Source organism: Alligator mississippiensis, chromosome 2 (assembly GCF_030867095.1).
Source record: "Alligator mississippiensis isolate rAllMis1 chromosome 2, rAllMis1, whole genome shotgun sequence".
NCBI classification, from domain to species: Eukaryota; Metazoa; Chordata; order Crocodylia; family Alligatoridae; genus Alligator; species Alligator mississippiensis.
This window is the reverse complement of record NC_081825.1, coordinates 249,831,559-249,843,785: the sequence shown is the minus strand read 5'-3', so window position 1 is coordinate 249,843,785 and position 12,227 is coordinate 249,831,559. Positions and strand designations below refer to the sequence as shown.

The following is a 12,227-nucleotide window of genomic DNA, read 5'->3' as shown; positions in this document are numbered from 1 at the left end:
TTCATGTATAATTAGTTTAGGTATGTGCTAAACAAATTATGTTGTATGAGTATACTGTACAGCATATAGAAATAGATCTGGTTCCTTCAGTGTCATAATCCCCTATGCTCACTGTATAGAGAACTCTGTGATTGCTTCCTTTATTTGGATCTTCTTTTCTTTGCAAGTTGCTGTTCTTATGGATGGATGACTGCATAGCATCCCACTGAAGTCAACGGCATTCTACTCAGGTGCTTTTGATCCCCGTGTTGTCCAACCATCAAGCTGGTTGTGGAATTTTTGTTTTTATAAAATGTTGTCCAAAAAGCCTAGGAAATTCCATCAAAAATTGTGTTTGATCACTTCAATTGATCCCCAAAGTCTAAAGTTAGGGAACTTAATGCCAAATTAAATACTAGACAGGCACCTGCAAGTCTGATCCTCTGTGTGTGTGTATTATGATAATCTCAGAATATATGATCACTTATGGTTTTCAAATACTGGCAGTAGTACTATTTAATTCTATCTACAGAGGGTTCAAGGGGCACTTGTCTTCCCTACAGAACCTCTGACTTGTCAGGGACTTTCATGCAAGAGGCAAGGATTTCTTAGGTTATTTTTTTTCTGGATCAACTGAGTATTTGGGATAAAGTAGTTGGGATTAAGTTAAAGGAGCTTTTGAATGCAAGATACTCTCTTCCTCAGCTCTCCAAGGAAGAAGGTCATCCTCAGGCCTCTAAGGAAGAATGCCTTCTGTTGGCAAGGCAATCAGGACTCGTTAGAGATCTCTTATTAGACCAAGATTTTTGCAAAAAAAAGGCTTTAATTGCAGGCTTTCTGGCACATGCACCCTTCATCAGGCACTGGAGAAAAGATTGTACAAGTTCTGCTGGGTAGAAATGAAAGTTCATCTTTCATAGGATTTCACAGAGGAGTCAATAGATGGAAAACTCTTCTGTTGGAAAGCTCCTCTTTCTCACTTGGTCCAAGAGAAGCTGCTGCCCTAAGAAATCCTTGCCTCTTGCACAATCTCTGGGCCATCACAGCTACAACATCACAGACTACTGGTGCTTTCATAGCATCTTGTTTTCTAGCACTCCCGGAATCGTGCTGTGCCCGTGGGTCCAAGGAGGCAGCGGGGAGAATGGCACAGTGCAAAAAATGGTCCAGGCAAAGAAGGGCATCCCCGGATGCCCAGGCACAGCGGAGGAGAAACGAGGCGGCAGAGACATTTGCTGGCTAGGTCACGGCATCGTGACCCCCCACTCTGCGAGCAGCTCGGTGTCGCGCCCCGCGCTGGGCAGCCCCCGGCTCTTTTTTTTTCATTTTATTTTTTTTGTCTACCACCGCGCTCTCACATTGGCCAGGCGCTCCAATCTGAACCTCACGCTCCTCGCAGCCGATTGGGTGCACTTTCCGCCCATCTCCCCGGGAAGCCCCGCCCCCCTCTTTTAGTCTAGCCTCCCTACGCGGTGACCTCCCCCCTCCCCCCCAGCTCTCCGCGGCTGCGGCCCCTTCCCGCTCCCGCGCACCAAGCGGGGGCGGGGGCGTGGGCGCGGGCGGGCAGCCCTCCCTTCCCTTCCCCTCCCCTCCCCTCCGAGTCGAGTCGGGGAGAACAAGCGAACGCGGGCGCAGCCGGCCGAGCCGCGCCGGGGCTGAGCGGGCAGGAACTGAAGGGGGCACAGAGGCAGCGCGAATCCGCTCGCTCCTCACGCACCAGCCCCGTCCTCCTCCTTCTCCTCCCCCGCCTCCCCTCCCCTCCCCTCCGCTCCACTCCGCTCCCGCGCTCCCTCCTCTCCGCTTTCTCTCCCTCACTCTCCTCCTCCTCTGCTTCACTCTCTCGCTCCCCCGCGCGCCCCCTCCGCTCCCCCGTCTCCCTGCTCCGCCGCCGCCGCCGCCTGACACTGCACTGCAGCTGCTCCTCCAGCCGCCGGTCCTGCCTCGCTTCCCTCCCTCCTTCCTTCCCCTTCCCTCCCCCCGGGGCCGGATAAACAAGCCGCGGAGCATCCTCACCAGCCCCGGCCCGGCTCGGCTCGGCGGGGCCGAGAGCCCGGGACGAGCCGCCCCCCCTCCCCTTCCCTCCCTCGCGGCCCCCCCAGCCCGGCGGGGAAGACACCCTCCCTCCTCCTCCTTCTCCTCCTCCTCCCTCCCTCCCTCCCTTCTCCTCCGGCCGCGGCAAACATGATGGCGGCAGCTCCCATCCAGCAGAACGGGACCCACACCGGGGTGCCCATAGACCTGGACCCGCCGGACTCGCGCAAGAGACCGCTCGAGGCGCCCCCCGAAGCCGGCAGCACCAAGAGGACCAACACGGGCGGTGGGTATCGCCCCTCGGCCGCCTCCCGGCCCCGGCCCTTCCCCGCCCTCCCGCCGCCCCGCTCCCACCTGCCGCCGCTCCCCAAACATCCCCGGCCCCCTCCTGTTATCATTCATCAAAATGGCGTCGCCGCTCAGCATCTCCTCGGCTGCTGCTGCTGCTTCTTCTGGTTTTTTTTTATATATATATATCTATATCTCTATATATGTTGAATCTCCCTCTCTCCAGCCTTGACCCACCCGAGCCCGCGGGGCTCCCGCGCCCGGGCCGCCGCCCGGGAAGCCCGAGCTGGCAGCCGGCAGCAGTGGGGCAAAGCCGCTCTCCTCCGTGCCCATCCTCCGGGGCACGGTGGGGACCGCGGTCCTGCCCGGGGTTGCCCCTTAGTCCCCCTTCCCTCCCTCCCCGCCAGCCACCCTCCCCACCCCCACCTTGGCCTCACTTTTGTCGTCGGCGTAAATATGGCATTGGTTTGGCTTCTCGTGGGCTGGGGGGCGGCCGGAGGAGGTGGGGTGGGGGGGAGGCAGGTTGTCTCTCTGGTGCGGTGACTTGTTAGTTAACATCCTGCTCTTCCTGGATGAGATGAGTTATAACGGGACCAGCATCTCCTCTGTTCATTTGCACTGGAGTCATCCTAACAATGCACCGAGGCAGAGGTGAATTTATTGATCCCATGATAGCAAACGCTGCCTAAGTGTGTGTGTGTGTGTGTGTGTGTGTGTACATGTATACATACATATCTATACGCACATATATGCATATAGACATGTATATACATGCACACACCTATATAGGTGTGTGTGTGTGTACAATGTCTTCTTAGACGTGCATGTAATACAGAGGGGGGCTGTTGTGGCACATCTGCCACTGCTTCAGATGCTTACACTCCTGTCCAAGGGAAGTGACTTGGACCTGCTCCTGATTTAAAAAAAGAAAAGAAAACAAACAAACAAAACCCCGAACTCCCAAAGGGATAACTTGATACATCAGTAGTTTAAAGATGAAAATGTTGAGGTAAAATCGAAGTTCAATGACTTGGAGAGAACAGAAGTAGGAGAACCAAAACTGCCCTTTTGCATCATTCACTTTTTCAGAGCCAGCTTAGTGGAGATCCTCAGTTCTGTGCTGCTGGGAGGGAGCACAGACAATTGCTCAGTTGCTCAAGGGACTGAAAAACATTTGTGTAATTCATTTTGTGTGTGTGTGTGTGTATATATATATATTTTTTTTTTTCCCAGTTCTTGTCCTGTGTTTTTTACTTCAGAGGTTGGGGGTAAGACTGGCAAGGTCTGTTTCCTCACCTTTTAAGTGTATTTAAAATAATATGTGACCTAAGCTTTTGATCAGTTGAGTAAAATTCTTCTTAATGTCCTTTAATTAATGAGCTTAAAAGAGATCATTGTCACCTAAGAAGTGCTAAAGAAACACATCAGGATTACTTAAGCAAGTGATTCCATCCTCACCATGTTGAGTTGTTTTCTTGGCAGCAGCTGAAATGCTTGGAATAAAACCCCACATTTTGGGTGGGTTATTTGGTAGGAGACTAGTTGTTTTGCTCACTTAAGAAGAATGCAAGCAGTAGCTAATTGCTATTCTTGTGTGTTTGCTAATGGCAAACAAATAGCCCATCCATATTTACTGTTAATTTCTTTTGAGCTTTGGCATTTTTTGCAGTATTTTAAGGGAATGTTGTCGTTTGTCACCATGCACTTTTCGTGCAGGTTTTTAAAGGGATCAGTTCATTTCAGTATACCGTAGTCACTATTGGCAGAACTGTAGCGATTCCATGTTCAGAAATACTACTTGAATTGTGTCGTCTTTTTTATGTTAACACAAAATTAAGGAAAATGTCTGCATGTTTTAATTTCCACAGAGTGAATGTTTAAATCTTTTAAAATGGCAAATGCACACCCCATGCATTTCTTGTAGAATGACGCAACTGGTTCGAATTGTGTTAGTGCATGTACTAATGAACAATTTCAAGAATCTACTTGTTTTTTTGTGGGTATGGGGAAGAGCAAAAGTTTTGTAAACCAAATTAATGTTGCATATCTCAATTTTTCAGAGGACGGCCAATATTTTCTAAAGGTCCTCATACCTAGTTATGCTGCTGGATCTATAATTGGGAAGGGAGGACAGACAATTGTTCAGTTGCAGAAAGAGACTGGGGCCACCATCAAGCTGTCTAAATCCAAAGATTTTTACCCAGGTAGGTGAAATAATAAGCAGATTATTTGTAAATCTTGAGGGGAACATAAGCATGATGTAAGGGTGTTTCATGTATTAAAGAGTAAACGTGCCAGTGCAACCGGAGGAATTATTGAATAGAAGAGTACCCTTTTCTAATTATAGCAATGAACATATCAACACTCTAATCTTTATTTGTTTATGAGATTGATAGGGTGCTGTCTAATAAATTAGTGGTCGTGGAATATGGCTAAATTCATTTACAATATGACTGCAAGAAAATGTGAACATATTTTCTGGCTACATATGTTCTATTTATTACAAAGGATGCAGTTTTGAGGAACCAACTATGACAGCTGGCATTAAAAATGTCAGTTCTCAGACCTAGTAATGAAATGTGTAAAAATGAGAGGGTGCTTCTGAAAGGGCCGTTTACTTTAAATCTATTATATACCTTCTTTCTGCTTCATTGCATTGTTCACTGGCCCTGGGGTGAGGCAAAAAGGACAAGTGCTGCTCTTCAGATGGTTCTTTACACTGTTTATTGTGATTGTGAAAGGAAAGTGTTATGAAAGTATAATATTTAGGATGAATAAGGAAATAAGTTTGTTTTATGCCTACTGTGTTTACACATAAGCAGTAAATCATTGGATGTTTGCATGTAAAGATAAGTGTGTCTGTATTGGGTTTAGCCTTCTTGCATTTTAATCAAAATTTTATGAAGAGTAGGTGTTATATAATAATCTGCAGCATTTGTGCTTCTGCAAAATATTTTTATGGTCCTGCATTGAGAGTTTGACATTCTTTCAACAAATAAATATCTAATAATTAGACTGTTAGTTGAGAGAAATTAATCCAGTTTTTTATTAAGTGCTGTAAATTTACCAGAGAACTAATATTTTTGTCTGTGTTCTGCTTTTCTCAACTTGGAGCTGTGGCTGGTAATTCTGTGCCGAGGTGACCTGATATTGTTTTTTTTTTCTGTAGAGAATGTAAAGCTGCTTTACATTTGGTGCTCTAATTCAGTAAGATGACTGAAATTCATAAAACAGCAGAGACAGCTGGTATGGTGTAAGCAGAACATGAGCCTTTGGAGTATTTCATTTTACTGCCCGCTCTGTTTGAATATCAGGCAAAAGTAGATTATTTATTCTGTACAGAAAGTGTGTAATTATTTTGAAATTGTCATATGGAAATGGAAAATGCATCTGTTAAAATTGCATCTGTAAGTAAGAAACAACATTTTAATGCAATAATGCAGTAGAAGTGACAAGCTTAGATTTCCTATGTAATGAGGTAGTCCGTTGTTCATTGCCTTTCTGAAACTTTTCTTTCCTTTACTCTTTTGCCTTAACAGAATTTGATAATATGATTGTTATATGTTGAAAGGTATGTTAGGTGAAAAAAAAAAAATCAATGCAGAATTATGAAAACTCTTAGAGGAAATCATAGCATTCAAAAGAGTCTGATTGCAGAATTAATAACATAATCTGGAAAAAGAGCCGCAATAGTAAGTTAAATTCACTGTTAGTAGATGAAAATGAAATAGATTTTTTGCATTATACATGAGGTGGTATCAGATGTGCAAGGATGTTACAGAAAATTGGTGTTTATGAAGGATATTCCAAATACTAAATTACATGCCTTTTCATTTGACTATAGTTTATTTACACTGAGTTGGAAAGGATGCTCCAGAGATTAGATCTTTTTTTCAGTATTCTAACGTAGTTATTCTGTTTTCTGATAAAAATCAGGATTACATATTTTTGGGCTGTACATTGTGCAGACGTAGCAGTATCAGCCAGGGTATCCTTTGACAATTAAAAATTAGCAAGTTAGAATCGCGTAAATAATATTTGAAGTCTTGGGATATAAACAGATTCTATCAAAAAAAATAGTGGAGTAAGATGCAAGTTGTACAGTTTGATTTACACCTGTTATAATCTCCAGTTAGATATTACACAATCTGTTTTATATCTCTAGGTACATAGTAGGTCAATTAGCAGAATAATGACTTAGAAATAATTTCAACTAGCCTGATACCTGTTAGATAAGGACAGATGTGGCAGATTCTGTTGTAGCTATCTCTTCTTAGGCTTTCTGTTTGCATTTGACCATGAATGAGCCTGTGGAATTTTCTGAGGTCCTGGCATTCTCAAAGTTGACATCTTTTGGGTTTCTTCCAGCACCTCTTACTCGTATTGTGTAAAGGATACAAACCTAAGTAATCTGACTTGTATACAGTATACAACTCTGATTAATTTTGTTGAGAGAGAAAGAATTTCTTAGAATTCAGTTACCTAAAGTGTATTGTTTCTACTCGCGTTTTATTGTTACCTATAGTTACGTGAAATATGATTTCTCAAAAATTTCTCAAGATTGATGTTAAATTTTAAATTCTTGTGAAGAGGTGAGAGAATCTGAATAGGGACAGTTCAATGTTTTAAACCTGTAGGTGGGTGGAAGGGAGGAAGCTTGGTGTATTAGTGTCATGAGTACGTCACTATGCTGTTTTATGGTTTCCTATGGTACAAATATTGAATATACAGATTAGGCCTTTTTGAATTTTTTTATTTCTGTGCTTAATATTAAGAGGAAGAAATTGAAAGTATGTATTTTTGAAGTATTGTTTTTTTGTTAAAGTTTCTAGTCTAACAAGTAAAAGGCAATGCACAAGCATTTTATTAAAAATTATGCATTGTAACATTACAAGCTCTTATTCACATTTCAATTTTTCTTATCTTTTCCAAATACTTTCTTTTTAGATGATCAACTAGTCTTTTAAGATGTTATTGATCCCTGAAATTTAACTTCCTAAAATCGTCTTGAGAGAGAGAGAGAGAATAAATTAGTCACTGCTAGTGAATGTCTTTGCTCGCTCGCGTGCGCGCGCTCTCTCTCTCTCTCTCTCTCTCTCTCTCTCTCTCTCTCTCTCTCTCTCTCTCTTTGCTTGAAATCACATTACATCACAATTTCCCTTGCAACAGGATTCTTCCCTAGCTCAAGAAACTTTGTGCTTGAGTGAATTTGAGCTGTCATTTTTCAAGGATGTTATAATATGAAGTAATACGTTAACTTGAAATGTGATAGTTTAGTAGTAAGAATATAGATACATATGATTGATTTAGGGATGAAATTGTATTTTACAACCAAATATTTATTAAAATAAAGGAGTTAAAATTATGATGAGGTAGTGCTCAAAGTTGGCTAGGTATTTAAGGTGGGAGGATTTTTCTTCTTGTATTTACCCAAACACTTTATTCCTTTTAGTATGTGGTTATGCTGTTTTTTGTTAGTTAAAAAAAAACAAACAAAAAAACAAACAAACAAAGTGACATATGTCTATTGCATTTACCTTGCATGTGAAATTAAGACTAAAAATTCAAGTTTTGGAAGACCTCTTCATGGTTACTTTTTGGGTAAAGGTATTCTGGAAACACCTTTGAAAGACATGGAAAGTGAATTGGGTGAAGAGCACACAACTTTACTGAGTTTTTTGGAAATAATCTAGACTTCTAACTTCTTTACTTATATTAAACTGAGTTAGGAAGGGTGCAGGTGTGATTTCAAATTTGGGTCACCATTGTTTTTTTCCTTCATAAAATAAAGGAGGTGTCACATTTTATTTTTTCTAAGTCTTAGAAATTGCTGGGAGTATTTTTGATATCAAATCCTCACTTTTTAAAAATGAAACATCTGCTCCTAGTTTTTGTTGTTTTTATTAGTATTAATGTTTTTATTTCATTTACAACTTTACTGGGACAATATTGGGTTAGAAAAAATAGTTCAGTTTGTTGTCAGTGTTTTTGAAAGCTGGCTTCTAATAGTATAGGAATGGATGTAAATCAAAGGAATCTAAGTGTTATTTCAGAGCATTTTGAGATTGCTAAACTAAGGACATCATAAGAATAAATAAACCTAAGGTTTTACAAAGTCTGTGGCAGACACTTACTCATGAGAGTGATCCCATTGCTAACAACAGAATTGCATAAGTAAGGACGACTTGTGTGAGTAAGGATTTCTGGGATAGAGCCTTTAGACCTGTGTGTAAATTTGTAGACTAGCCATAGCTTCTGAGCTTTCTTCTAGTAAAAAGCCAAGCGTTGATTGCCAGCTGTTTGGAGAGATAATTCTCAATAGGACAGCTGTCAGTTGCTTGGTTACTAGAACCGAATTTAAAAAAATAGCTTCCCAACTGAAAGGTCCTTAATACTTTACATTTAAAGGAAACTGCTATTAATTTATACACTCAATATGTTCTGGGAATGGTTGTACATCTAAGTTTTCTTGCATATGTAGTTCTCTCAAACTCATTTGGAAGAACATAGCAGTAGTTTTAATGATTTCATATTCAGTAGATGTGCATCTAATTTTTTCTAAGAAAAATATTCTTTTTATTTTTAATGAAAGCTGAAAAAGTTAACACGCTTGTTGAAAAAGCAAATGGCCTTGCAAAACAGTAACCTGTTTTTTCATATAATTGTTTTTACTTTTATTTTTTAAATAGCTAGTTGAATGACAGTTTTTATCCTTGACGCATGCAAACCTGTTACACAAACTGAAGAGATCAGAATAATGATTGAGCATATAACATCACAAGGAAGTGATAAGCAAACCCTACCTTCAGTTTCAATATTTACTATATGACACAACTTCCTTGTGTAATTAGAAAATAAATAACTTCTTTAGTTCTGAATGCTTATGAGTAAAGGTTATCTAATGCTGCATCTGTTTTGCTTGATGGAGTCAAGCTTTCTACAAAATGAATAGGTGGAGAAGAAATCAGTTCTGCGCCCTCATCACTGGGTATTGTATGTTTGTGGGGAAAAAAATACTACAAAATTTGTATCAAGTTAACAATTGGAAACATTTTCCCATGTAGTAGTTCAATGGTGCTTTTCAGAGAAAAGGTTAATACACTTATCCAGTGCTTTTACATAGTGGCCATCTTGGAGATAAAATATTAAGGCACCTGGATTTCAGTCTAGAAAGTCTGAATCTTTTAAATGTGTTTTCTTTTTTCTCCAACACCTCACAAAAATCAAGTTGTGTGTTCCTTTTTAAGTGTCAGTTATCCTTAAGTAAATGAAAAATAAGAATTGCTAAAAGCCCCTAATGCTCTTGATTTTCAGCAATTAATACCATGGGCTTTACTATTCTCTTCTGTGCTTGACCATAGAATTTAGTTTTAGCTAGTCCAGTGGATTTTTTCCAGGAAAGAAAAGCTTACCTTTTGTGAATTAGTTAGACTAGATTTTGGAAGCAGAACTTCAGGGATTTGGGAATGGGAGGTGGGGAGGGACAGGAGGAGGGCTTGTGCATGATTGCCATCTCATTTCCATCTTTGGATACAGCTCTAGCATAAAGTTAAGCAACATCTGTAGAGAACTGACTGACAAACATCTCTCTGGGACTCATCATTGCAATTTGCAGCAGGTGCACTCAGCTTTGCAGTCCTTCTCAAAAAGAGGTTAGTTTGTTTTTAACATTTATCAGTAGACCAGTGGGAGTTAATGACTTGGTAAAGAGCATGGTGGTTGTCAGTTGTCCAGTGCTGGAATGCTGCAGGTAATTGGGCTGGACTGGTGGGAACTATGGCAGTGTGCTTCTCACGTTGCACTGCAGCTGCTGTTGATCTTAATTAATCTGACCCTCAGAGGCTGCAGTGTCATGGTATAAAACGCAACACATACCAGAAATGGAAAGGCCACTTTTTCAAGCTTATTTTATTGATTATCAGGTTTGTAGGTAGGCCTTTTGGCTACACAGTGGATTCATTACATATTAGTATAAAATTTGAGCAGACTTTCACTTAAAGCTGTAAGTAATATATTTGGTAAACAGCAGAGTCTTATCTATGAAGTAATAAAGCTCCTAAATAGGGTTTCTGACTATATCGCCCCTATAATGAACTCGACAAAAGCCATTTATGTTGCAAAATTAAAAATAATGCAGTTACGTATAAATGAAAAATACCCAGATTGTTCAAGCAAATTGAGTTGGAGAAGTGAAAATAAATGTAAAATTAAATATTTAATGGAAAATTAACTTTAGATTTTTACTCTCTGAACAATCTATTTACTTTAGTATTTAAATTCCTTCCTGGTCTGTGATAAAATACTTAGCATAGGGTATGTTAAATGCCTCTTTGGCATGTTTCATTCTTTAATATATAGCAGTTCTTTTCCATATTTATAATGTAGCATGTTAAATCAGTTTTTGAAATTTGGTTCTCTGAATAAATCTAAATATGCACATTTTGTTTTCTTTGTTAATTTTGTTTTCATTTGAGGCTAATAATAGTTTCGCTCTGTCTCTGTAGCACCCAGGGTTAGGGGTGAGGAAAGCAATGGAGTAGATGAGGGAGGGAATTGCACAAAATTCCTTATACCTTTCGATATTTGATAAAAACAGAAATAACTAGTACCTAGATTAAGAGATCTTTTCAATATTATAGTGCTAGTTAATACGCCTCCATTTTCTCCTATTTTTGTTTTACTTTTGGATTTCTATACATTGTTAATGATAATCTTGTAAACCTGCTGTATTCCAGTTTCAAATCATGATTATCCATAGGTATACCTTGTGGTTTGTTTTATCAGGGAAAAATACTTGGGATATTTTCTATTTTAAAATTATGCTATTTGTATATCCATTTTCTGATATTAAACAGAAAGTGCCTGTTAAAACTTCTGATATTAAACAGAAAACAAGAAACTACCCTTCTCAACATTTTAAATTCAGTATTAATTACTGATTTAATTTGCTGTATTTCCTAATGTGATAATTAACTGTGGTTACAGTTTAACACTGAGTTTTATTTCATATTTAACATTGGATTCTTGCTAAGAAGCATGGGAATGCTCAATTCCTTTTGCAATTACACAGCTATCCTATTTTAATGATCATTTGAAGCAATATTTTGGAACTTCCGTTTGGAAGCCTAACAATTTTAATATGATCATTGGTGTGACCTTTTATCTTTTCAATGTTCATTTACTCGTTATGTCAGTGTTTTGTGTGTAGATTCTTGACTGGAAGGCTGTGTCTTTTTCAAAAACACCTCACATCTGTTAGGGACCAGGTTAACAGTTGCATGTTGATACTCTGTGCAAACGAATACCCTAAGTCACCATCGATTTGCAGGTCTGGTGAGTGTTGTCTTTGAATTGTTCTCAGTGAAAATGGGAAATAGTTTGCAGTTTTGTGTATTCACTTTCGTTATGTTGGAGTAACTTTCTCTAGTTACAAGGCAGCCTGATTCTCGGACAGAATTTCCTATTTTCCCAGTCCTACAGATCTTGATTGTGGAAAGACTAAACACCTGTTTTCTATCATTGATCTCTGACTGCATCCTGCAGGGCTTGTCATCTCAGCATTGACAGCATCAGATGAAAAGTGCAATCAATAACTTGATTTTTTTTCTTTTAGATTCACTCAGGTAAGATTACTTGTTATACAGAAATAAAATGACATTTATGGCCAGTGCTAATATTTCACTAATTGGTGCCCTGAATTATTATTGGTAATTAATTAAATCACTATTTTGAGATCTTTTGTCTCCATTCTTCCTTTTCAAAATGTATTGTATATACCTCCCTGTGACACTTGATTTAACTGATTTGCCCTATAAATAGCTTCCCATTTTTTTTCCCGCTTCTGCCTTTTAAAATGGTATTCTTTTGCACATGCTGATGTTAGTTGGGAAGAGAATAGTAGTTGAATACACCAATTTGGAGATGTGTAC

The 12,227-nt window shown here is 39.8% G+C and overlaps 1 protein-coding gene across 4 annotated transcripts in view; it reads left to right on the top strand.

Moving 5' to 3' along the window:
- The first annotated feature begins 1,447 nt into the window (after positions 1 to 1,447).
- Positions 1,448 to 12,227, top strand: part of NOVA1 (NOVA alternative splicing regulator 1) — a 233,031-nt gene continuing 222,251 nt past the window's right edge. For 2 of the 4 annotated variants that reach the window (XM_019496193.2, XM_059723013.1), the window contains exons 1-2: positions 1,448 to 2,296; positions 4,359 to 4,502. In XM_019496193.2, coding sequence (XP_019351738.1) covers positions 2,161 to 2,296; positions 4,359 to 4,502 — 280 coding nt within the window. In that variant the 5' untranslated portion in view covers positions 1,448 to 2,160. Of the gene's footprint in view, positions 2,297 to 2,849; positions 2,950 to 4,358; positions 4,503 to 12,227 lie in introns of those variants that run through there. The other 2 variants (XM_006266728.4, XM_059723014.1) reach the window with 2 other exon arrangements.